This window comes from Bombus affinis, chromosome 9 (assembly GCF_024516045.1).
Source record: "Bombus affinis isolate iyBomAffi1 chromosome 9, iyBomAffi1.2, whole genome shotgun sequence".
Classification (NCBI taxonomy): Eukaryota; Metazoa; Arthropoda; class Insecta; order Hymenoptera; family Apidae; genus Bombus; species Bombus affinis.
Window position 1 is genome coordinate 11429413 of NC_066352.1, and position 27329 is coordinate 11456741.

Genomic DNA, 27329 nt, shown 5'->3' on the forward strand with positions numbered 1-27329 from the left:
TTCTCCAGCTGAAGGTATCGTAGAATACTGCAATATCTAGTTCCATGTATTTTAAACGAATAACGTAGATAATATGTAATATCGAAATACTGCAAAAGTAAATACATATATCGAAATAACGTAGTTACAGGACCTCGCCGATCCTGAAAAGGTTTCATCTATACGTATATTGTGCACAGACCATAAACAAAGAAGCTAACGGTTGAAATATCCACAATCTATTTGCTCATAGAAGCTACAATTTAAAGATAACAAGCAATAGTCATCGATTTGACGAGAAGTGGCGTGCATAGAGTTAATTTTAGTCGTTTACGTGGTAGACGCGATAAAAGAAAATTACATATGTTTTGACGCAATGTCCAAAACTTCTGAGTCGTTCCCACACGCAATATCAAAAAGGGTCAAAAATTTTTATGAATGTAGCTTCGATATCGTCGAAAGTATTTATATTCGATTTCCATAAAAGTGATTTTTACCTATCTGATTTTTGTTACCACAAATCCCGTAACATGTGACCTGAAATACCGACGACGAAAGAAAGTTTTTGTCCGACGATTAATATCGGTAGTATGTTTGACCGATATTGAAGAAGAAAACGTTTTGAAAGTTTAATTACAGATTGCGGTTTCTTCGTGTTTTAAGCATGAACCTCGTTGTAATGTAATTTCTTCGCGTAAATCTCTCGCAACCGAGTTCCATTTTTCCATGGAATCCTGTAATTGAAAAATCCAAGGGAGACCAGAATCCATCGCGTTCAAGCTTCTCGTCTATCCAAATTACTTTTGCTCGATGTCCTGAGCCAACCTAAGACATAGACGTCCCATTACGTACCAATGACGAAACATTTCACAGGTTACTACTGCCAAGTCGAGCAGAATAGCTGTCTCCGTGAAACATGAGATCCGTAGTGGTTACTCCTTTGGAAAATGAGAACGCGAATACCTACATATAACGAACAAACGCATCGAGTGCTTCGAAACCAAATTGAATCGCATTACGTTGCTTCTCTCGTTCCCTTTGTCGGCAAATCCTACCGAGAACACGCTGCATCTTCATTTTGTTGCTTGCAATTGCCTTTTAATTACAAGGCTTGCCTTCGACCATCAGTTTCCACGAGTTTCCAGGAACAAAATATCAAGCAAGTTAGACGCGGACATTTCCGATACGCCTTTGTCCACGCGAATCGAGGACACACTATTTTCCAAATGTTATTCAATCTTATCTATTAATCTTATACGATCCATCTGATTAAATACAATGAATTTGAACTTAGATTTCTTTAAGTAGCCTCTTTTCAATGTCTATTAAATAAACGTTGTACTTCTGCCAATTTTTGACTGTCTCTATTGACAATCGAAATAATTCTGATCTGTTGAAATATTGGCGTGAATTTCAGTCGATTGAGCTCATATCTAATCATTTCCTTGGTTCGTAGCGAATGTACGTTTCAATCAACCGAATCCTAAGTATCGAAAAACATGTTCTCTTCCTGATGAGGATATGTGGCGATACCTAAACGATCGACTTATTACATTCCGCACTTGTTATATCCTATTATATATGAAAATTCTTATTAGAAAATGGCCTTCCATCGCGGTTGTTCTGCAAACCTCGTCAACGAAAATGTCACGTATTCTTTCATGCGTTTTCGAACGAAACAGCTGTCCGATTACCTTGACGTTTACGCCATTCCTCTGAGAAAGCACAGCGTCAAATATTCAATTTAAATTGTTCGATCATAAAAACGGTGGTTAATCCCCTGGCAGATATAATAAAAGATTTCGGTCGTTGACACGAACACCTATACTTTAAATTTCAAGACGTATGATAGCGGAAGCGTCATTAGTAATCTATTACGTATGAAATTATTATCGCGTGTGCACGTGTAGCCAACTGATGCAAACGGATAGATGAAAGCGTCACGAGAACGTAATTTGAGGATTACGCTTGCTCGTATATTATCACTGAAACAATGGCCGTGTGACGTCGCCATCGTACAATCACGTGGGTAATCCGCAAGGATCTTCCGGAATCCTCGTACGCTCCATGTCTTTGCAACCTAAACACCATTGCAGACCGACAGAACTATTTCCTTAAGCTTTCGATATAATGCGCCCTAATCCAAAAGGATTAACTTCCCTAGAATTGGAACAAATTGTTTTCAACGTCGAGAGCTTGCTTCTCTACTTACACAATTGCACCGAGGTGAACGAATTTTTATCGATTCCTCTCAGGATTCCGCAGATGTTCGGGCAATTTCAACGAGGCGCCACAGTATGTTGTATTTTCTATCACCCAGGATTAAAATTTGTGCGGTAAAAAAGAAAAAGGAAAAGATAAAAATATGGCGATAAAAGTATCTCGATGTTTATTCGAGTTCACGATCCGCATAGACGTTGGAAAACTTAGTGTGTTTCGGCTTACTGTGTTACGACGTTCCAATTACGATTTGATAACTTGCTCGCGAGACACGAAAAACTTGCGACTGAAACTTTAAGGTTACGTGTCCGTTCGCTGCAGTTTTTCACACTGTGAACATCGTTCTAAATTTTCACCGAGAAATTATGCAGCCCTGAGGCTGACAGGTAGCGGTTGCTGGAAATCGAAGTTCGCCAGTAAGTTCTAGTCGGTAGTTGACGATTGTTAATGCGACCAACCTACCGCTGCGAACAATGGCGAGTAATTATCATTTATATTACTACTGAGAAAGCCCATTTTATTCGGAAATACCATGAATATTAAACGTACCGTCGGGTCACATCGTGTTGCCGATTTCTTAGCTGCGGTTACAAGCACCCACAACCAGGAGATATACTTTCCAAACTCGAAACGAAGAAAGGAAGAAACTTACACGCTGACAACTTTTTGACCTCGTCACATGAAATACTTTACTCCCAGCTGATATTAAGCCAAGTGCGAAAATGACTTTCTTTCCCATTGTCTCCGTTGCTTGCTAATTAAATAAGAAGGTCGTCGCGAAAAAGCTACCCTTCGTTACTTCCCGGAAATTCGCACAAAGACGAAGTTTCACCGAGGAAAAGTGTTCGAAACCAAGTTGTTACAGCTTTCTTTCCGCTTGGATTTCTCTTTCCCTTCGATCAACTTCCACCACTTTCTTTTCTTTTTTCAAGCGCACTTCGTCTACCCATTTGATCTCGCAGACGCTAACGATTTTCACCTCTACAACTTCCATCGTTTTTGCTTACGCACTCCAGTTACCAAGCAATGGTTTAGTAAATCTCTTGTTACTTGCCAAACGCCAGTCACGGTTGACAGAAATTGATATCGAATACGCGCGTTATCTGCTGGAACCATCTGTGTGTGGGTGTCGTTCATTTTTTAACGACGCTGACAACATCATCGTCGTCATAATTACAATGGAATGTGGTGCGCGTTAACCTACTTTTTTCCTCGTCTTTCAGCTTCGTTCGCACACGTGTCACCTTTGTTCTTAATTTCCTCGATAAACGAGCAATCGTAGTCTCCCACGGCCGATATCCCAACAGATAGAGGAACGTGTAATTACGTAATTCAGCCGTCCGATAAAATAATTCACTTTCGATTTGCAGGTAAATGAAATCTGTCACAAGGAACGTTGGAAATATCGTGGTTCGTGTATATACGCGTTTTCTATGTAACATGTTCATAAATTTCAGTAAAAATCGCAAGAAGGGAAAAACACGTTGTAGGAATACACGTACAGCGTGTAGTCTTAACGATGGTCTTAAGGCGTCCTACTGACAAAACCCTAGTGTATTTCTCTCCATTTACTGTATTTCCAACTGTGAGTCGACTTGGCAGTCCGGTAATGGGGAACATCTTTCAGCATAAAACGGGGCCGCGTTGCATGCTGCTCATTCAGGACAAATATGTCTACAGAACACCGTCGAGCGTCGCTATTTATGTTACCTTGTTCGCAATTGATTTGTTCGTTTGTAACAACGAGGATCTTCTACTTTTGTCCGTTCTGTTTCTTTCTCTCTTCCACAATGCCTATATCAATGGCGAGAAATCAACGACAAAATTGTCCGCGCGTTAAACAGAGTGCAATCGTATTCTAATTTGTCTTTGATAAAACAATATAGGTATAACTGAAAATAGAAATTTCAAACGGTTCTATTTCGGCATGGAACGACAAAAGCACCTGGAAATTTGAGCTGAATTCTGAGATAGATAGCACCGGCAAACTTTGAACAACGATACGTTAAATGGAACGAGAACTCGATTATCGAAATTGTGCGACGAATACGCAATGAAAATTGCAAGAACGTTCGACTAGCAGCAGCCTAATAATTTCCTGTTGTGTACATCTGCGTTTCAACAAAGTTAAAGTATTCTCTTTGTGACGTTACAGGCTGTACTTATGAATCTCCGGCAGTTCCATATATTATACAACTGCAGTCTAACGATCGATAACTATGCACGCCGCTTGTGTAACAATAATAACAAAGTGATCAGTTATTCCACGAGCGCTCGGCATCTCTTGGCATTTACGTTTACCTGTATAAAGCGTAACGTTTGCAGATACGACGCTTTTCAATTTCGATCGAGCGCGAAAGGACACGAAGGAAAATTCCACTTACAATATTCGAAAACTAAAAGATTTACGGACAGCGATTTATAGCGGACCCAAGGCGTTCGATAAATTGTTTGTTGGTTTCGTTCGCCGCGAGCATCGTAGCGAAGTTTGAAACAGCGAGGAAAAATGGCAAACTAATCGATCAATGAAACATTTAAAAACGGAGAATTCCCATGAGAACGATGAACTGCATTACAGTGGATGGCACGGGAACTCGTAAAACTAACTGGATGGCTGGCTGTAGGCGAAAAGTGAAAGCTCGGCAAAAGCTGGCAGTCGAGAAACTATCGCACAGGCACCAGCGGATGTTCTGTCTGGAATATTGCGTCGCATCCAAGTCTGTTCGAGATACGCCAATAACATTGACGTTCGAAATACCGAATACAGCCAGATTGAACAAAAACGACACAACCAGAACGATGACGAATAGCGTGCGTTGAAAATTTAATTGGCCCGTGCACGATCCTGTCTACGATAACTCAAAAATTGGCGCAATTTACCGCTCTATTCTTCCTCTTCTTTTCTCGTCAACTCGACGCTTCTCAATTGTGAAGCTACTGTTTTGGATCAGCAGGATTTATCGTTCAATATCGCTTTCTTTAGTTTTCGACAATGCGTTCTAGTTCAACTTTTCGCACGTAACATCGCCCATCGAAGTCCTCCTTTTGGAGGAGAACAATTCCGATCAAAGACGTTTCACTTCCATTTACGTAGCCTTTCGTATTGTCAATAAACTTGATTGATTTTGCAGACGCTTTGCGCATTATAACGTACCAAAGTAACGCTTTTCACTTTAATTTAATTTTCTAATAATCACCTTCTATAATATTTACGAGTAATGGAAACGGCGATGAAGAAAGTACGAAGTACGTGCATTAACGCGACGTTCACCCGCGGAGATGTGTACGTGCGGACGGTGAAAATATGTTTCGTTCGAATAGGACTGAAGCTGGGGCCGTAATAAAGTACGAACATCGCGACAGAAGCGACGAATTCTGTTCTATTTACAAACCAATCTGCGAAAGCACCATCAGTTCCATACTACAGTCATGTAAAACACCGTACAACATCCATCCCAAACACTTTCATGAACTTTCCCACGAGGCTTTCATACTTACACACCGAATCTACTCATACTGGTACCGGAATGTTACTGGTCGGATCAAGTACGCTGCATAAAAGAACAACAGCTGTTAATGGATCTGCCATTTTAAAGCGTCGTTGTACGAGTATTCGTATAACTTCATACAAAATTGTAGAACTAATATTTGAATGTACATGTCGCGATGTTCATTTCATTCTTGCAATAGTTATTATATATTTTTACTAACTAAGGTCTTTACTTTAAAACCTGCTATCGCTTCGAGAAATGAAAATGGAATCGTCGCAAAATACTCCGTATAGCGCCCGTGTATTACTTCCTGATAATTTTCGCTGCTTTCCAATTTCGTTGAATGCAAGCAAAATTTTCAAAATTCCAATACTATTCTTATCTATCTGGTCCGAAAATGAAATCGCTTGCGAATTCCCTTATTTTATTGATTGAAATGTTCTTCGATTGTGCACGGGTTTAGAACGCGAAACATTATTTCCGAAGGTATTATCGTATATTGGAACACATTCGATTATTATGCCAGTCAAATACAATTACGCAATACGTACATTGGACCGTTCCCATTGTTAAAATCGTGTTCTCTGTTACTAACTTGTTATCTTGTCGTTTCTTCTCACCCAGTGAAATAAATTCTAATTGAAATTACTTTGTTTCGGAACGATTATACAAATTGCTTAATTCCTGCGACGCCAGTGTATTCAACATAAACTATCGACATGAACTTTTGTCGTTGTTGCTTGACGTGTAACTTTGTAAATAATGTAATTATACCGAGAAACGCGAACACGCGCGTAATTTATTATTTGCACGTTTCTCTCCGGAAACGCTTTTTGCATGGCGCAGCGTGCAAAGTTTAACGATATAGCGAAGGGAATAAATTGTAAGAAGTACAAAGTAACAAATAAAACGTAAAAAACGAAGCTATATAACAGAATCATAATTATGAAAAGAGAAAAATATCACCAGCACTTTCTCTCTTTTCCGCGCGATGAAGTACCTCGAACGTAATTTTAATCTCGGTCTTGGTCACTTTTTAACATCGACGCACACATTTGAACGCAAATGAACTACATTTTTCTCGAACTCTTGCATATTGTCACGCAACTTGCTTAGTGATTTTATCGCTATTTCAAGCTAGCATCCGTGTTAGTAGAGGCGGCAGGGTTAGATCGTCAGCAACACGAAACTGTTTTACCAAGATCGACTTTGTTTCGTTCACCAGTTACGTGCATAGCGATGTTTATACTTGCAGAAACGTGTGCCTAAGTATATGCACAAGACCGTTCTATTTCTCGAGGTTTACAGTAAAATCTATCGACACTTCGTCGATGAATATTTTCCATTAAATGAAACTAACATCTATGACTAATCGCAGATAATGATAAAAGTTCTCGTAAAACTATCGTCTGCGGGATATGAATATACATGTTCGATATACCGCGCTTCAGAGTAATTAGACAAAGGATAAACGTTTTAATTAGGCGGAATTTTTTAGGGTTATTGTTGCTGTAGGGTTAACGCGACGCAATAGTCAAAATGGAGACAAACAGATTACGTTATGATGTGTCATTTTTAGTCCACAACGAATACTCGAAGAATAGAAGAGCACTGTATTCTTGGAATTACCCTATTACCTGTGCATGCTTGCTGAGATGGGAGCACTCTTGCGCTTCTTGTTTGAAGGAATTGCAAACTTTCTCAAACACCTCTAACTCTGTTCTCTCCTACTCTTCGAGCATTCTCTCATTTTCTGTCTCAGTACGCCTCTCTCCCAGTTTCTTTCGTGTTATCTGCAAAGAAAGTTGGGTAAAGCCGAGGCTCCACAACCGGGACATTCCATCGTCTCTTTTATTTCTTCTCGTCCTCGTTGCGCTTGCGCTTGTGCTTCTTCTATGCATAGCATATCTAGAAACAGCTTACCGCCGATTCAATGCAACGAGTCTTATCGTGGATCAGGGTCTCCGAATTTCATTCGTATTCGAGATATTCAATAGCAACGAATCACCGCACTACATCCGCTGTTCTCGTTGCCATCCTTATTACGTTGAAAATTCTGTAAAATTGCATTGCGCGAAACAACGATATCGCGCTACAATTTTTACTAAAATTCTCGTAACCGAATCGTGGTAAAAATAACGAAGAAGAAAGGTGAAAATTGAAATTCGGTTTTCCAGTAAAAAAAAAGGAAAAGAAAAAATCCATCCAGATAGACAGAAAAATAGAAAACTAGAGAAATACGTTAAATAGAAACTATTAAAAAGGACACGCTAAACGTTTGAATATTATACAAGCATAATTAACGCCATCCATTTATTACGCTGAAACGAATTACATACCAAATTGCCGGACCGCAGCGTTGTCACTGTATCGACACATTCATTCTCTTGTTATTTATCGGCAGTAGCGTATGTTTATTACAAAGATCGATATGTTCATTCGCATCGACACGGTTGGAAACGATTTCATCGATACAGCAATCCGTCGTTTGTTCTCTCGTGATTTTTGTTCCTCCTGTTTTGAAAGAAGGGTTTTCTTCTCGTTCTTCGGTTCGGAAGTAAAGACGTATGAAGGTTCGAACTGGACAAGCGAAGGAAGAATGCTCTTTGTAGAAGTCACTGCGCCGTATCCCTTTATTGCAGTAGTGTTTCAATTTAGCACCCGTTAAAAGAGTTTCGGTGCTTTTATCGCGAAAGTTCTGTGCGGCCAGATAGAAAATAAGAGAAGAAAGCAGGGCCGCGCCGCGCCGGGTCAAACAAAACGAGGTTAAAGGACGGGGGTGGCGGGATCGAAGTCGAACGGGGGGGAAAAAACGATACGCGGTACCCTCCCGTGACGTGGCACAGACTAGGTATCAGGCCGCGTTATATGGGTTAACGCTTACAACCTAAATCAACTTGCTATCGTGTTAATTGCATGCGATATCTTCCACCATGGCGCGAATCATCGTCGTCTTCATCGGCATCGGATGATCTTTTAAAAATTGTCGCGATATCGAATGGTGGGAAAGTTCGTGCGCGTCGATAACAAGGGGAATCGGCGTCCCTGTGAGTAAACGTGAAAGGTTTCACACGTTCGATAGTCTTATCGATTAATCGTGTCTAGAACCGCGCTCTTAGAAGCTCGTTTCGCGGCTACAGTAATGTTAGTGGTCGTCGTTATCCAGCCCCTAGCGGATTTCGATATTTCTCCAACCGAATTTGCGGTTGAATTAATCCGTTTTAACAGGATTCCAAGCTAAGATAACGAAGGCTCTCGTAATAACGTTTGCCACTGGCGTGTTAAAGCTCGCGTAAAGTTCGAAGACTTCGAGAGATAGATAACGCGAGGCGAACGTGCACATTTATCGGCCGGAGCTATTCACACACATTTCCTTCGGAGCTATTCCACAACTTTCCTTCGGAGTTTCGTGAAATAACTTTTCCTTCGCGTCGTTTATTTCACGGTGATCGTGCTACTTTACCTTCAATTTCCTGCCTCATCGTTTACCTATCGAACAACGAAAACAAATGGCAAAGTTGCCTCGACAAAGTTTCTTACGGCGTCGCATCGCATCGTGCCTCGATCCAACGAAACACAAAGGACTCGTGAGTAAATTATCGATCGCAGCTTTACGATTAATGTTTTATTGAATGTATGATTAGAGCGTTATATTTACATTGATTCCATTTATCCCGACATGAACACGCGGCAACGCGCGGAATCGCGTGAATGTCTGTCACGAATTTCCGATAACGAGTTTATCCGCAGCCTGATCGATCCACTGTACTCTTGATTCTCCTCGGATTCAACGGAGGCTTTCACTTTCCTCGCATTCCGTCTCAATAAATCTCTAACACACACACATGCTATCCAAGATTCGAAGAAGGAGTGGAAGAAGAACGATTTCGACGTCACGAAACGTAAAGGCGCTTGTTCATCTCGAGTCCACGGTGTCGCTTACATACTACGTATGTGTATACGTATAGGTATGCGTATGTATGTGTATGTACCCCGCGTGTATAAGGAATGTGTATGTATTCGCGTTTCTTTATGTATGTGTACATTTACATATGTATATATAATGCACGTACGAAGAAAACGGTTCACTCATCGCGCACAATGACGGATACTAGTAAGTAAAAGATCATGCTCGAATCGACAGGTTCCTACCGTCTCGCAACAGAAAAGAGAATAAAAGAGGAACCTTTCGTCGCGTGTCGTTCTATTTCCCAACGTTAAAAATGAGACACATCTTGCACCACATACTTTCTATATCGATTCTAAAACCAGCAGAATAATCGTTACTCCGACCACGCACACGTTTTTCCAGACAAAGAAATTGCTTGGTACATAATAAAGGAACGGGGTGGAAGGAGACGGAACACAGGGGACGAGGGACAAGAGGGTCAAAAGACAGAAGGGAATAAAACAAAAGGATTTGTCGGTGGGTACAGTTCTGCTGCTCTTACGATCGGACGCGGTTCCCCTCGATGAGGGAGCACGAATCTCTGAAAAGAATCGCGCTACAGGTAAAAGGGTCGGTCCGAAAGTGGCGGCGGGTCCGTATATTCATACGTGAATCGATACACTCGACGATATTCCGGTTTTAACACCAATGCAAGGATATCGTTCTTGCGGGGCTGATTGGAGTTACAGTTGAAAAGACGAATCCCGAATGGTCGACCGATGGTCAGAGTCGTCCTTGCGATAGGAGAGATGAACCGAGTTGCGGTAGCGCGGCCACGACTAACACCAGTCGTTCCCATAAGTTCACCGGTGATTCATGTCGGGTAAAGGCTGGTGAAACTCGGTATCCTCCAGCTGACGGCCGCCAAGAGGGACACCAGAAAGTTACTCGCTAAAATTGCTGGACTAAGGTTCCTTCTGTCTCCTCCGTGCATTGCCGCCGGTTTCTCTTCCTCTGAAACGAGATTAGAAACTCTGACTCGATAGCTGCAAAAAGAAACCTTTCCTCGCGAAAATGGCCGAGCTAGAATGAGAGAAAGCGCGTCGCCAGACAAGACCACCCCAATCTCATAGAGGGAGAAGGAGAAAGGACACTTTCGTGGAGGAGCGGTAAAATACCCCTGAGGGTGACTACGACGTTTTAAACGAGCTCGACCGGTTGGACACTGAAAGCTAAAGCCCCAGACGAGACGAACCTCGTCTCTTTTTCTGACTTCTTAGTCCCTTGTGCAAAGTTCGCCTTCGTAGTCTGATCACGCGCGCAACGATCTCCGGAACACTGGCGCGCGTCTAAGAGATGCTTAAGGCTTTGTCAAATTTTGCTCCTATCTGGATTTCTATAGAACTTTTGAAATATCGATACTCGATCGTAAGACGAAACGTTTCGCTTTATCCTGTATGCCACGAATCTGGTCCGACGTTAGTTAAGCTTCTACCTTTGCCTCGAACGAAATCTCGATCCTGATTATTTCTCGCTAAATGATTTTTCGAGACAAACTGAATACGGATCGGCCTTACGTTTGGTAAACTTAATTTGCTCACCTTCGATCACGTGAACCATCACGTAAGCCGATTTAGCATTGCTCGGTGAACACGTATAATTACCGCCGTGCGACGGTTTCGTCTTATTGACCATTAGAATCGATCCGTTCTTGGTCAGTTCAACTTTCACGCCTAGCTCCTCGTCGTAGTTGATCATATGTCCCTGACGATACCAGAAGACGTAGAGGGGCGATTCCGCAGCTGCCTTCAGTTGACACTCCAACCGAAGACTGGAACCTTGCTTCACGTGTAAATCAGGCGCCCCTGGTATGATCGAGTACGCTTCTGTGACCTTCAGGAGCACGAAATTCCGTTGCACTGGATGCGACGTAACCTGAAATTTCAACGCCAATAGTCGCTTCGTGGATAAATCGAGTTCGATTATCGCCTCTTATCTGTCAAGTGGAAATTTCTACATCGTTTTAGGAACGATCTTCGATAAACGTTCTGGCAAAATGTACTATTCCTAGGAAACTTTGCGAAAGAATCTTTCGAATATTTCATGGATTCATAAATAAAATATCAAGGTGTGTTTCACTCTCGCGACAATTTGCGGCTAACATTTAACGCTGTAAACCGAGCTTCGGATTAAAGGCTACGATAACCTTAACTGACCTTACACTGACTTTTCGGATGGTATTTAACGTATGACGTTTAGAAAAAGCTCTAATTTCGTCTGGTAACGCAACTAAACGACCATAGCGCGGACGAACTAAAATTGTTACGTGTCTTTTATCATTGAAATATCCTTTCGTTTTGTTTTGTCCTGTTACGTACACGGAAAGAGACGTTCCAGGAGAGTTACTGTAATGCGTTGCCGTAAATTTAAAATATGACGCCCGTTTTATGTTGAAATAGATGATATGCATGTTGCAACGTCGCAACAGAGTGAAGCACTATCGTACTGAAGAAGAAACGTGCCTTTTATTACACATAGATACATCGCCAAGTATACCTGACATTCGTATATACCCTCGTCCTGGAGAGTAACTGCTCGTATTTGAAGTAACCAATCAGTACTCGAATGCATCACGACAAATCGTTTGTCGACTGAGTGGGTACTCGTGCCAACAGTTAACAACCGTCTGTTTTTACGCTTCATCCATGTAATCTGCAATGAAAAATTGTCATGAAGTATATGCGCGTTCGATATTTATTTAATTTTATTTATCGCAAGCTTTGTTTATTAAGCCCATGTTTGTTACAGGCGACTGACCCATTTTGTAGGTTGATTTAAATAAATATAAAATAAAGAAAGAACGTCGTTTGTATCAATAAATATATCAATACATGTATGTTAATCGGATAATACATACGAAGGATTTCCATCATGGAGGAAGCTCAAAATAATTCAGGGATGAAAACAAGTGGTGGTAGTAGGATAGGCGTTAAAAGCATTTAGGTCATTTACGGTAACAATGTATAGGAAACAGCGTGTATCATATCAGGCAATGAGAGAGGGAGAGTAAGCCACGCTTGCGTCCAATATCAATTACGATGGCCATTAGTGTACCCTAATTTCAGGGTAATTTTCATTCTTGACCGTGTTGACCACGAAACTTACTCAATTTGTTCGATAACTGTCACGCCGCGCCACGCCGCTTCGCTGCCTCTCTGTTCTCCCTGCTTCCAAAAATTGTCCCTTTTCGTTCATGATAATTTGTCAAAATTTATCATTGCGATCGATCGCGTATCAATTCCCATTACTCCCGCCTGTCCCGTGCTTTGTACGACCGAACAAGAACTTGAAAATTGCTTCGGGGAAAACAGATTGCCGGCTTTCAAATTACTTGTTACGTGGGCACAAGGTGAGTGGAAAAATGAGAAACGAGGAAATTGACTTTCAAACAGATTGGACAAACCTGAGAGTTGGAAATGGTTTGTACTAATCTGCCAAAAGCTCGTCTACAGGTAGAAATGTATGCTACTCCTCATAATGTGGTAGTTAGTAACGAGCTTCCTCTGAAGCGGATGTAGCTCAACTGTAAATATGAAAAAATATCGTACGAACGTTTGCAAACTCGCGATGCATTTCTAAACGAGTCGCACTTTGGTAACACGCGTACACGCGTCAGCTGCATTCGTTAATCTCATTAAAGATACGACGCATAATTTTCATTTCTGCTCATGTTGTAAGTGTTTCACCCGGTCGCATTGTAAATTTACAATCTAAATGATGCGTATCACTCGCTGGAACACATCTTCCAAGAAAATAATTAACTATTTCAAAATGATAAATAAATACATTGTAAAAATAACGATGAAAGAATAAGAGTTGGTCGTTTGAGAACATTCGTAGAAATTATATAATTAACGATTCGATCGAAAGACAATCGCTATCGATCGATTCAATCTTGGTTGAATGGACCTTCCAATAACCCGTTCTAATGCTTAGTCGACGCGTAGGTGATTACCACCACGACTCCATCAAATACATCCGTAGGAAACCAATTCTCGGGGATATGACATTACTGAAACCATCGACTGCCCCTAATCCAGGATGTTCCCCGTAATCCTGGATTCCACTGAAAGAGGACTTACTTCTGTCCGCCACATCTGCACCTAACGTGATATGAATTCGTAATTTTGTTTAACCATAATTAACCGCACACACCCTTTTGTACCGAATTAATTACGATTATTCCGGTTAACTGGTCTAATTCAGTGAACGTAATATAACGCTCGACGAGATCGACCGTACCATTAAAATTGATTATTCTCCTCGACAAAATGCAAATTGTACATTACGTTCGAACGACGACTTCATTACACGACTCTTAATTTCCTTTGACATTGTTTCAACCATCGCTCTTCGCAGATGCGAATTGGATAACGGATGTTTCGAGAATTCCCGAGGGAAGCTATTAAAGCAGGCGTAGGCAAGAAAGAAGGGTACGTGCTCAGATATAGATCCACGAACCCATGGAGCTTTTCAAGTAGAGTCCCACCAATACTGGCAAAAGCTTAATTGAAAACGACTATCCACAGCAGCAGCCTTATACCCTATTCTTAATCTCCCAAATGGGAATTGCCGTGAACCTTGAAGGATGTCCTTTCTACGATCAGTGGATAACGTTGTGGTCTCGTTTCGTATCCTGACAAAATCTTAACAAACCAGATCTCTGAGGCAAAAGCTCGTTCGGGGAACCATTACACTTGGCGAAAACGTCACCGAAATTACGTCCCAGCTGAATTATATAGACTTGCTTATTATACATGATCTTAAAGCATAAATCATTTATTTTTATATCAACCTAGAGTGGATATGATAAAACATTATACGCATGACAAATCCATTAATATCTTTTCGTAGAATTACGCGCGTCGTTGATTATATTTTCAATTTTAAATTCAATAGATTCGCGATGGATAAAGCCTCTAATGCTTTAATGTGATTTACGAACCAGGCGTAAAATAAAACGGTTCCAATTACGCTGGCATAATTACTATCGCAACCCTGTGTATGCTACGTGATTCACCGAGATCAACGTTAAAAGCTCGTTCTGGTTATCAGAGAAGCGATTTCAAAAGTATTCCCTCGACGAGCCAACTTTCCTCGCCTGCTATTGAGAAATCAAATATCAGCTCGATGTCAACTACGTGTTCCAGCGATGGGGAACGTAGGCTAATCGTGCGATTACCGTGGTTTCAGTAATGAGCCGAAATATTCTTCGATAGAAGGGAAACGCTTTCATAGAAATGGCAAGGAGCAAGCAAGCTACGCCGAAAAAAGAGACAATCGTAATTGTCTAAAGTACCGAAAGTTTCAGTTTCCAAAGCGCTTTCTTCTTAAAGTTTGGTACAATTGGCCTAATAAGTACTTGACGAAGAGTGATTGCATAAAGCAGTCTTTGTGGGATGGTAATCGGGAAGGAAATATTTGTCGAGAATAAAACGTTTACGTATCTCCGAAAGCTCCGCGCTCGATTACTTTGTTCCTTTGGGTTTTCTCCTTTTGAAAGGTTCGCTAGTTTGCATCTTTGTTCGTACTTCTTAATATCCTCGGCATAATCGTTTCCCACGTTTAATAGTTTAATTTGAGAGGGAGGAGGTAGGAAGCGGTGTACAAGATAATACCGGTATTCTACGGTACTCGTTGCATTGTGTTCCCTCCTTCTATATAACGATGACAAAGTCTGGAATACACTGACAACGTAAAATGCGAAGGTGTTGTAACGACAGGTGACAGTTATGATCTTTACTGCACATGGTTCAGCACTTAACGCGTGATTTACCTCCATTGACATCGTGTCGACCCCTCGTTTCGCGGTTTTACCGTAAATCGACGACTTTAACTGTACACTGAATAAGTAACGACAGATTTATGGGACAGTAAAAGTTGTTTTTGCATAAAACACGTAAAAACTGGCATTTTTTACTCGCCGGTCGATTGAATCGTCTCTGATGCATCAATTTTCGATATTATTCATTTTGCTGTTCATCCTGTTAGTTCCTAGAAATTTATTGCAACACGCATATTTCTCGGTACCCGTTGATTTTTCCGTGGATACCGTAAAGCAAACAAGAATAGCATGGGTGTTATTGAATACTGCCTGGATGAATCAATTTTTATTCTCACGTGGACCGATAACAATACCTTGATCAAACACACCCGATAGTGCCTCCACACTGTCGAATGTAATAGACATAAATACTGTATCTGGGATCTGGGATGTGCGTATGTTAAACAGAATTCTAATTTTCTTTGAGAAAGGAAGGAAATTTCCATCTGCCGTAACGTTTGAAGGGAAACGAAAAGTTTGGCCGATTTAATAAACGGGATTCATGGTACAATAATTTGATGTACTTTAAACCGTTGTTATGAAAGCAAAGCAGTTCCAAACTAATTCGGAAAAAGACTTCCTCAAAGTTTACTGGATAACGAATTGGATAAGCACGGAGCATAGAGTTTCAGCGTTCTCTCAAACGCGAATAGTAGTTCGCTGGAACAACATTAATCAACGTTACTTTGACCGGAACCCACTTAAGGTGCCTGTTCCTGGAAATTCCCTTCGGAAATCCGCCCATGGATTTCCCGCGATCAAGCAAATTAATTCCTATCCGTAGCCTCGAGATGTTGTGTTCGTCAACTATATGAATGGAACACCCATTTGTCTAGTTAATAAAATTACCCAATAAAGCAGTTCGATATCAATGGCGATTAAATAACTTGTTAAGCAATTAGACAACAAAGATTCGAATAGAACGATATTCGAGAGAAGTACGCATTCGCAAACGGAGTAATACTATCGATATCTTCGAGGAAGATCGTCGATTTTGTTATTCTTTCTATTTTTCGATCACGCAAAGTTCATCCTTGAAACAACACGTATCAGGACCCAGTTCGTAGTCCGCCGCTCACCGACGACGCAAATAGACTTTGGAAATTATATTTCACAGACAATCCAACTCTTTCTTTCCTTTCTTTGAATATACCTGCTTCGCGTTGCCCACCTATCGTGACAAGTTGTTTTCAATTTCCACGAGTGGTGTTTTCCTCATTGTTGTAGAGGTACACACTCGAAAGAGGAAAAGTTGGTCGAAAGATATTTCCAAAATTGATATCCCTTAACGGAAGCACTCTTTCTTGCCACTGTCGCTCCTCGCTTCTTTCAGTCTTCCTCGTACCCTCGATCGAACGACTAGGCTTTTAAAGCAACAAGGCCTGTTTCTCCCTCTCGTACATACCACGTAGATGAATTATCTTTTATTCATGTTCTTCGTCGATATAAGATCCTCCCAACAGTGTTATTTGCTTTCTGTCCGTGGACAGAGTACTTTACATAAGTGCCCGTAGGTTTACCAGCTGTCTTCTTATTTTTCATGATAAGAGTACTTCGCATTCGTAATGCACGATAAGCAAGCCAAAGATACGACTCGTTCATCGAGAGAATATGACATTATAGAAAGTAAAGTAGCGCTTTAATATACTTCTATAATGTTTAGATAGCTCAATAAACATGTCCTGCGCCGAACTAAGATGAAATTTCATAAACAAACTTTTGCAAATGAATCGGTGATACGGAAAAGTTAGGTTTAAGTTAGTCACACGGTTAGAAGTATTATCGTCTTCCTGACGTTCTACCTTAATTTATCAAGCACCAAGTTATGCAAGACTGTTCCCAATACGGAAACCAACGATACGCAACATTTTTCCTGTAAGTGGATTAGGACTCTTCCAATTTTTAAAGTACGCGTGAATAACACGTTCCCTGAAACACGCTTCCAACTTTCTCTATGCATCCTAATTTATTTATCCGATCGCAGAATCGACAGATTAAAATGATAAGTCTGAACTGGTCGAGTAGATCATGCGAGGAATAGAAGCGTAAATGCTGCTCGCACAGTAGAACGTGTCGGTATATAGCGAAACGTTAGGTTTGAAGTAGCATAAAGCATTGTACTTCAGCTGATAATTATCATTCTTAAAGTTGCTACAAGTAAAATAAATCTTGCTCGTGGGATAGCAGAAATGCAAGGATAAATTGCAGCAATGAAACGAAGGAAAAAGCATTGGATGGTTTTGTATTCTAATGGACAATTATTATTCTGAAACGTGCCACGAACAAAATACAACTTGTGCGTGGAAATAGCATAGAATAGCACGTCGTGGAATTTTTCTTAGTGAGTAAACACTTAAAACTTGTAAAATACGTGACCAAGGGATTAGTTATTCATTTGATAAAAATGTCTCTCCCTCTATTTCTCTCTTTCTCTCTATGAAAGTTTACCAAGTGTTTCCTTGAATATGCATGTACGTGTATGTATCTTGCATATAAAGATTCCTCGAAAATCCGCTCCACCTGATCTGTTCTATGAGAAAATCGTTCGTTGCCGCGACGTCGAATGGAATTCGATTTCGACATCTGGCTTTCGTCGCCACGAGTATCGAGGGAGACTTTCCCGCTTCTCAATGCTTCGTGTACACAACCTAGATTTTCTGTCATTCCTTTCCTCCTTCGCTTTTTTTCCTCTGAGAACTTGAACGGAGCACCTGCTACGGTATCGGTTTAACGGTGGAATCTCGTAAAATATTCTGAAATATTCCTGCACCGTGGCTACCGATGTTCGAGAGAAGGCAAGAGAAATGCGATCGGAAAAGGAAGGAAGCACGAGATACGTGAAAAAGAAACGAACAAGGAAATAAGGAGAAAAGGTCGACTCGAGCTGCTAGGAGAAAATATGAGATTTAAAATGTGAGAATCAATTGGAAGGACCGCGTTATCACGTTCGACGCACAGAATTCAAGGCGTACCTTCGTCATGATCGTGAACCAAACCGAAGGAAGGCGAATTTACAGCGAATCGATACGTGAGAGGCAAATTATTGTTGGAAGAGACTGTGCTTCGACCGAAAATTACGAAAAGCCATTCAGAAAAATACCGAATAAAAAGCAACGAATGCCTTTTCAGGATTTCCGTATACTTAACGAGATCCGTCGATTTAAAGAATTTCACGAGTAACCCACAAGGGGAGAAATTTAAAGCGGAGAGAAAAAATGGGGGAGAAAGGATCGGCAGAGAAGGAGAAACGGGTAATTTGTCTAAAAGTTCAAGGAGGAAGAAAGAAAATTAGAGAGAGCTGTGGCCGAGCTATTTGTTATCAAGGTGGCAATAATGCTTCCCAGCCCAAACCGACGCGCGCCACTTCTACAAACAGTCTTGCTGATAGTTAGATTTAGTAGCATCAAGGATTAAATAGAAATTCGTCGTTTAAAAAAAAAATCAGTTCGTACGATAAGCAAGAGTATTAAAAATGTAATTCACATATTCAAAAGGATTTATTGAGTTTGAAAATTTGAATTTTAAACTTTATATAGAAATTCGAAAAATTTTTCTGTATTATACTCCGAATAACGGGAACACATATTATGTTCTACTAGCAGCGATATTTATATATGTGAACAAATGTATCAATTGAACTAGTTTGAAGCAAAGTACGCCTCCAAACAGGTAGCAGTTTTTTGCATTATACGCATATGGGTGATACAAAAACACGTCGAACTTTATAGAATTAATTAGGTCACAGGCCCGCGATACAGTATGCGCAAAGATGCGATTATTTAATTTACAGTTTTTATAGAAAGAGGTAACTCCGCGCCTATCACGGTTGCTACTATTGTTTCAAAAAATATTCCGATATTTTAACGTGTAAAAAGTGCGATCGTGTCAAATTTGATATTTTATTTTATATCGGTATACCGAAAATATTTTGCCGATATACCGGAAATAGTTTTTAATCAAATATGGTTTGACAGAAATCGATTAAACAACTCGCGAACATTTCTTCGAGTCAATTAGCAATGCAACTGAAGATTCTTCGCTCGTTTAACCGTGATTCAATTACAGTGCAAAGCTTGCGCAGAAATTGAATTCACAGTACAAAAGGAGAGTAACTTTGAAAATAGATTGGGAAGTTCTAACAAGATCAGTTTAGAAGGCTCTGGTCTGTTTTTCTCTGTAGTCCATTGAACAACATTACATGAAAGTTTGCTTTGTTCTTGATGTTTGATATTTATTCCCCTTCGCTTTATCTAACCTAACAGTTTATTTTAGAAGACAAGCACTTGTACGCGTTCATCTTCCTGATCCTAGCAACGCTTTTGAGACTTTACGTGGGTCGTGCGTCTCAAAAGAATTACATTCCCTTCAGTCCCTCTTCTAGGGTTACAAACATTCAAAGAATCGTTATATATGTATAAAACGATTCCTCCAGTTTTTTAAAATTCAATGAATCGTTGTATTATTCAGTCATGAATTCTCTTTCCCTCGATTGCTTCGTGTATGCCACCTCGCAAACGGAGATTAAATGAATATCACTCAACTCGCTGCTCTGGCGGCAAATGAAAATTGAACGGTCGCGAATATGGCGAGAAAGAAAGTATCTAACGAAGTGCCGATATAGAATAAAAGGTAGCATAAAAATAGGAACGAGAAAAAGAAAGCATCGAATCGTAAAATAGCTGATAGGAAGCTCGAAGCTGTAGATAAATTTTTCAGGTTAAAATTATTAATAAATGTGAAAAGGAACGCTACTGGTCTCGATGTGCTATTCTCGAGCATCGAAAATTCTAGGCAAATGTATAAAAACCGATACTGCTACGAAAATAGCAACGAGTGGAAAGCAAAGCGAGTCGCGAGCACGTTGTTGCGAGGAAAATATTTCGCGGATGTAGAGCACTCGCGTCCTCGCCTCTGGTGGTGTCGTGTATCGGCATGAAACTAATTTCGACCCTGCATGAATTACATCACGCTAGGAGGGCCGCGTATCTTGGAAATACTTTTCTGGGTCAATCGTCTACAAGCTAACTTGTATTACGTAACGACATTTACGGTTCCAGCGCCAGGTTCGGTAATTTTGCAGGGCAAATTCGCGGTGCTTCCGCTTTGTGCAAGAACTTCCCTGATGGGACCTTCGACGACATCTTCGCTTTTATCCTCGGAGCTGTTTAATGACACCAATTCGTTGCTGACCCTTAACGATTGTTGCTGCTCCGCCCGGCTCCCTGGAAAAATTACAACCACGTTACGGATTATAATCTTTAACACACGTTACATCGTAAATAATCGAAAAATAATTATACGATTTAATTCGTAATTATCGCTGTATCGTCGTGGATGTTACTATATGCGATTCTTATAGCCCATTTCTTAGGAAATTGCTCCGAGTTTTATGGGCAGTAATTCTTTACCTTCGGGAAAAAGACAGAGAACTAAAGGAGAGAGCGAGACAAGTCGAATCGTTATTAGAGATATTTAATCGCAAACTTCGCCTCATGATTTTATTCTTCTTCTGCAATCCTATCTCCGGTATCGTGTCTACGTCGTAGCATAGGTAATGAAACAATAGAATTTATTCTCGAGTGTAGTTTATGTGAGAAAATTCCGGCAAGGTAATTGAAATGGAAAAAAATTTCTATTAACCTAGATTCATTTTCGGGGAAAGCTCGAGCAGTATAAAACTATAATGCGAACATCGAAGTTGCAAAAGCTTAAAAGCTCAAAGGCCTAAGGGAAGATACCATCGGAGATTAAGGACGATTTTCACGCTACTTCGTTGGCAAGGGGTACAATAGCGTCAGCGAGCGTGGTACCGAGCTAGAGAGGAAAACGAGACGAAATTCTCTCTCGCTTCGAGATTAATGCAGCCACCGTTGCTACGATAACGCATAACCCCGGTGCAGCGTAAGTGGCTTAAGTGAATAACTTAGTCACGACAATTACGAAGCATTGCTTCGCGTTTGCAGCAGCAGAGCTATTACAAATCTACCGGGTTTTCCTTGAAATTCACTTCGAAAACACTTAACTGTCCCACGCGGTTTCTTCGTACTCTTTAATTGCGTTTTCATTCACATAACTCGCACACAGTTCGGCTTCTATGCCTAAACGAATCTAATTCAAACACTTTCTATATTCGTCGCACTGATCTTCCACGTTTATAAGGTTCTTGAACATCGAAATCTACATTTACCGTGCGCGTTATAACGCCACATAACGTTCGTACACATACGAAATTCACGCGACATACGATAAGAATTCCCTAAACGCATACGCGACCGTTTAGCCCCGAAGTATAACGAGCCTCTATTTAGTTCGCGTACTTGACTCGTGTACACGATGAAAACGTCGGCAATTAGCTCTCGTTACCTTGCTCGAGACTCGTTCGACGGTTCGTTAAACCTGACCCGTTTTCCTGAGTCCACGAATCGTCCTGCTCCCAAACACCAAAGACTCGAAAGGAGATCTCGTCATGTGACAGGCATGAAATCGCATGTGGCCAAGGAAATGGCACGCGTGCACGCGATCATAGATCGACCCGACTCTCCGACTCGTCGATTTTCTTACCAGCTTCGTTACCAGACGGCTTCGTTCTTTCTCCCGACAGTACGGCCTAGATTTCCGATTTACCCGGAAGTCGCTACGATTTATTACCTTTTTATTTCCGCCATTTTCTTCGTCCTATCCTGTAATTTTCTGTGATTCTATCAGAAACGCGCGTCCAAAGTTAAAACGAACACTGACGCTTAACGTCGCTTCGCTCTACGCGTTTCTCCTCTCATTTGCCTAACATTCTTTCATATTCTTCGCCGTTGAAAGATATTCCTCCGAAAAAATGAATTTCTTAGGGATTTCATCGAATTTTAGTTACGTGTTAAGAGACACGATGTACGTGTAGTTAAAATTTAAGGAAACTTAACGGTACCGAAGTCAAGATATTGATCCTCAAAGTTTTCATATTTAACACGTAATCCCTGTATCAAGTCATCGCCGGGATGACATTTTCATCTATTACAGCGAAAATCTTCTTAGAAACTCACAAAAGGACTAATATATGATGTTAAACCGTGTAAGAAATCTCATATTGAAGCATGGAGGTGCCTAGCGGTATCGTTTCCCAAGTAAAGAAATACAACGTATGTGATTCGATGAAGTGTCTACCTAAGGGGCTGAAATATCGCGTTCAGTTTTCCCAAAAAGTTTCTTTCTATCCCGCGCGTGCTACGCTCTCACGCGTTCTATTCTTTTGCGAGCGATTGTACCCGGAGAAATACCTTTAAAGGGATTTCTATTAAATTACGTCAACGACGAAGTATATAGCCATTCAGAATTTTCATTCAATTTATATCGACGCGATAGAATAATCGACAGTGTACAGCAACACACAGCAATAATCGGTATAATATTTTTGCAGATAAAAGCATTTTCCAAACAATGTTTATCGTCGACTTGTCTTGCCGCGTTGCGAGTTTTGTTATTACTAGAGACGCTTTCTCCTTTGGCTTTACCGGTCTTTTATAAAATACACAGCGATAACGACGAAGTATTGCCGCGTGGGAGATGCAACCTATTTTGTAGCCGTACGTGTGAAAGGACAATACGCGATGTTTGATACACATCCTAGCTACGTTCTGTTGACCACTAAGAAACCAATCTATCATCCTAAAAGAGATAGTCTGTATTGATTTTTAGAATAAGATAAAAAATTATTTGCCTTTTTTTTCAAGAAGCACCATAAAAAAAAAATTGTGCACAACTTCGCGTTAAAACGCAAGCGAATACGATTCACCGATTTCATAAAAGTCCGTCGACATAAAAACTTTACGAAGATAACGAAAAGGTAAAACGGTTCACGATTAATTTCGAGCAACTTTACAAAGATCGGCCAATTAGGACTCGTAAAACGCAGGCACAATAAGGATTACTGTTCGTTTAATTAAACCTCCGATTAAATTCCTTATCTACAACGTAAGTGCCTTATGCAATTCTAGACAATAGGTACGGGCTGTTTTTACAACGATATTTCAAATCTATTTGTCAGAGTCGGTCGACAGACAAAACCGAACCATAACTAAAAATTTCATCGACAAAACAGATACGAATAAATTCTTAGCAAGGTAGTGATTTCTTCGATCGAGGAACGAATAGTTTATTGCCAGCGGAAAGTTTCTACCAACGCTAACGAGCCAAAACTTTGCGCGGTCATCAAGAGCACGATAACCGGATATTACTTGTCAGCCATCAACTAGCATGGTGAATTAAGTGTTTTCTGTGTCAGCACGAAAATGACTCGGTGAAATGCAAATGCGGAAGAGCTTCTGCTATATAAGCACACATCCAAAATTCCTTCGATTCGAACGACAACGATTTATGAAATATAACTCTAATTTCTTACATATCATATAATATATATAACTGCTAATAAACTAACATAATTTTGACTATCTTATTATAATTATATATTTCCGATCTTATTATTATTATTATTTATTTTACTTAAAGTCGCGTCAACCGTATTTTATGATCCTTAGCAAGCTCGATTAACAAAATACGTAACAATAATATACCGAAAGCGAAGTGTAAAATATAATAAAGTAAGTTACAGAAAAGTTAAATAATAATTCCTATACATTTTGAACATACATCATATACAGTATAATTACAGTAGAATACAACGCGATTAAGTTAAACTTAAATTAATACGATACAGTGCATGTTAGAACTAAGTCCGTAACTTACGATGTCACAATCGATGGTGCAAATTAATATCTTTGAGAAAATAGAGGATTTCGCAATGCTTTTCGTGATGATTTAGACACGTTTGATTATCTCGTTTTTTTTTTTTTAACAAAAATCGTTTGATGTATTTTGACACTTACCAGTGAAATAAAGTTGTATTTCCAAGAAAGTGCTCAGTATGATCAGAAGTGTTCTCATGGTGACAACTAATTTACAACGTCCTTACTTTAGACATTCATCATACTTGTCTGTAACAAGAAAAAGAAGATAAAGTGAGACGACGTTTTACTTTTACGTCATTTTCGTAAAGAAATCATTTGTCCAAAAAATTTCTCGCACAGATTTATAAGTCTCAAGACGCGTTATAGCTTTTATTTCAACCATTTTTTGATATCTTGTGTCGGTTACGATTTATAGCCACTTACATACAAGAGCCGACTCTGATAAAAGGGTTGCTTTCTTTCTTAGAAGTAAAAAATGGCCACGGGTTATGGCCAAATTCTTAGGTAGATCCCTTGTGCGAAGTTTCAACAAAATCGCCGTGTATTAGTCACCGGATTTCTCTTGTGAGTATCATTGCACGAAATATAATGTACAGCACGACTGTTGTCAGCGATACACTGTCTCCGTCATTTTGCCCATGTTATACACAAGCACGACAATATTCACATCTCCTGTAATCGATATGGATTCAAGTAGAGGGCTGTGACCCTTAGTCTTTTCTCGTTCAGCTTCAATCTTTCGCTGTAAGTGGCTCACCTTCGTCAAGTATATTCGACAAAAGAAAAGAGGACGTAAAAATGGATCACAAAAGTTTTTCTTGGACAAAAGATTTTCGATACTTTATGGTCTTATACGATATAGGAAATCGTAAATATTTTTATTATTCGCGAGTTCTTTTCGAAGAAAACGGACGAGCGAAATGATCCATCTTATGAAATATTGTTCGTTCAAGTAAGTTACCGAACAATATTATTTGCCTCCCAACTCCATTCTCGTTTACGGAATTTATAAACGTAAAATGGCCGTAAATACTGTCACTCTAGAATTTGTACAGATGGTTTCCTTTATTCTGACATCTGTTTAGTTACGCCGGCAATACAGCTAAGAGAGATCCAGAAAAATTCGATAAGTTTCCATTTGGAGAAAGTTCTATCGCGCATGATGTACACAAATAGAAACGTCTACCGAAATTTAGCATCGATTTATCACGTACAGTCTTTCACTGCATTTATCGTACGCTTATCGTACAGAATATCAGACACGTTTGACCTTCGGTTTATATCCACTTTCATTGTATTCTCCAGTTTTTTATTCCCTTACAAACTCCTTTGCTCCCGAATATCTTGCTTCTTTCATTTCATCGTTTGTTAAACGTGCGACACCAGCCATACATCGACAACCATTTCCTCTTCTGGAATGTAAATACAACGTTACAGGCGATGATAAATGGAAAATTAAAACAGGAACACCAATATGAATTTTTCTATCTTTCGTAACATCCAATCAGATTTTGCACGCCTTCTATTTCTAACAAACGATCTCTTCTGCTGAATTGGTACCAGGATTTTTATGTACACGAAACAATCGTGCGGCAATATTTAATAACTCAACGTGCGAAAAAATATCGTTGGAATAAAAAGAGAGAACAACCGAATATCACCCGTTTATCAGCATTTACATCATCGCGATAGTTCTCGCGAAACGGCGTACATTCTCGTTTCAATTTATTCCCATGTTTACCCGCTCTTAACAGTTCAAACGTACCGCAAGCTGTTCGTACGCCAACTCGACGAACTTTTGAACATAGCCCATCATTATTTCTAGTTGGCTACGTTCTGTAGCTCGCACATGTTGGCTGCTGCCCATGTCCGATTATTATCGTCACTATCGCGTAATAACTTTAACAATGAAACTGACATCCCTTCAACGGAGCTGCGACAATTCATGGAACATTTTCATTCTCGTTTCCTGCTTTTTAAGCAGGTCGCAATTTCTGTTCACTCTCCTCGTGCTTTTCGTTTCTCGTGTCTCTCGTTTCTCGTACCTCTTGTTTCTCGTTCCTCGCCACTCGTCTCGAATCTTTTTTCTTTCATCTCGATATTCATAGCTGGTAAAACCAGTTGAAACATTCCATTAGAAATTCCACCGATTCAATGAAACGAAAGTTATTTAATTGGCGACGACGCCCTGTCACTTTTTCCATTGCAAAAGCGTGTGACTTGAACTCGCCTCGCTATTACTCGCTTTAATGAGATTCACGGAATCAATTGTTCCTCGGTTGACTGGCCTTCGCGTGTTTCGTTGCCGATTCACCTTGTTCGCGCCTATATGAAATCGACCGATGTACGACAATTTCGACTTGCCGCAGACAAACTGCACGTTAATTATACAAATTTTTCTTCTCCTGTTCGTTCCGGTATATGGCGCAGCTTGCACGCGTTGTACAGGCTATTATTCACTAACTTCAAACTGATTTAAATGATAGATAATCGCAATGGTATAACACACGAAAGCAAGCGTCATTTTGCCTTGCTGTGAAACAATGAATGTTTCTGGTAAAGCAGAATCCAGCGCATGAGCAACCACGCTACTAATTTAGCTTCGTGTGAAGTTAAGTGTATAGAGTACGTAATACACGTATACATTGGTAAGCGAACGTGTAGGCAAAATATATATACTGCAAAATGCAAAGGGATATGGAGGAGCTGAAAGGAAGGAACGGGATCCATGGTAATGATCTCGGTCATACGGTTTCATGATGATAGCCAGTACACTTATTTACATACTGATATGAACATCGGTGTAAAAGTTTGTGTAATCAGCTCGTGGTGTAGATATACGAGCAATCGCGGCAGGATCGTCGCCGAGAGTTGAAATTGTACGCGTGTAAAATATGCGAAACGAGAGGAAGGAAGTTGAAACGATAACGAATGGAAGGAACGTAAAAGGGCAGCGATGCGGTGTAAAGACATTAAGCCGATTTCAGGTTAACAAGTATACCGGTTTCATTCGTCTTAAATGAGCGCACGTTTCGTGCTTCTCCCACCGCAGATTAATGCTCCTTTTATTGTTGAATAATATCGTTGAATAATTTAAATGGACTATGCGTTTATACCCACACTCGTGTTTC

General features: G+C 40.2%; 1 protein-coding gene across 4 annotated transcripts in view; it reads right to left on the bottom strand.

The window, feature by feature from the left end:
• Positions 1 to 9300: 9300 nt before the first annotated feature.
• Positions 9301 to 27329, bottom strand: part of LOC126920787 (zwei Ig domain protein zig-8-like) — a 43132-nt gene continuing 25103 nt past the window's right edge. For 3 of the 4 annotated variants that reach the window (XM_050731542.1, XM_050731544.1, XM_050731545.1), the window contains exons 2-6: positions 24337 to 24444; positions 20513 to 20685; positions 12136 to 12291; positions 11181 to 11514; positions 9301 to 10593 (exon numbers count right to left, since the gene is read on the bottom strand). In XM_050731542.1, the coding sequence (XP_050587499.1) occupies positions 10454 to 10593; positions 11181 to 11514; positions 12136 to 12291; positions 20513 to 20685; positions 24337 to 24394 (861 nt within the window). In that variant the 5' untranslated portion in view covers positions 24395 to 24444 and the 3' untranslated portion in view covers positions 9301 to 10453. Of the gene's footprint in view, positions 10594 to 11180; positions 11515 to 12135; positions 12292 to 20512; positions 20686 to 24336; positions 24445 to 24621; positions 26745 to 27329 lie in introns of those variants that run through there. The other variant, XM_050731543.1, reaches the window with a different exon arrangement.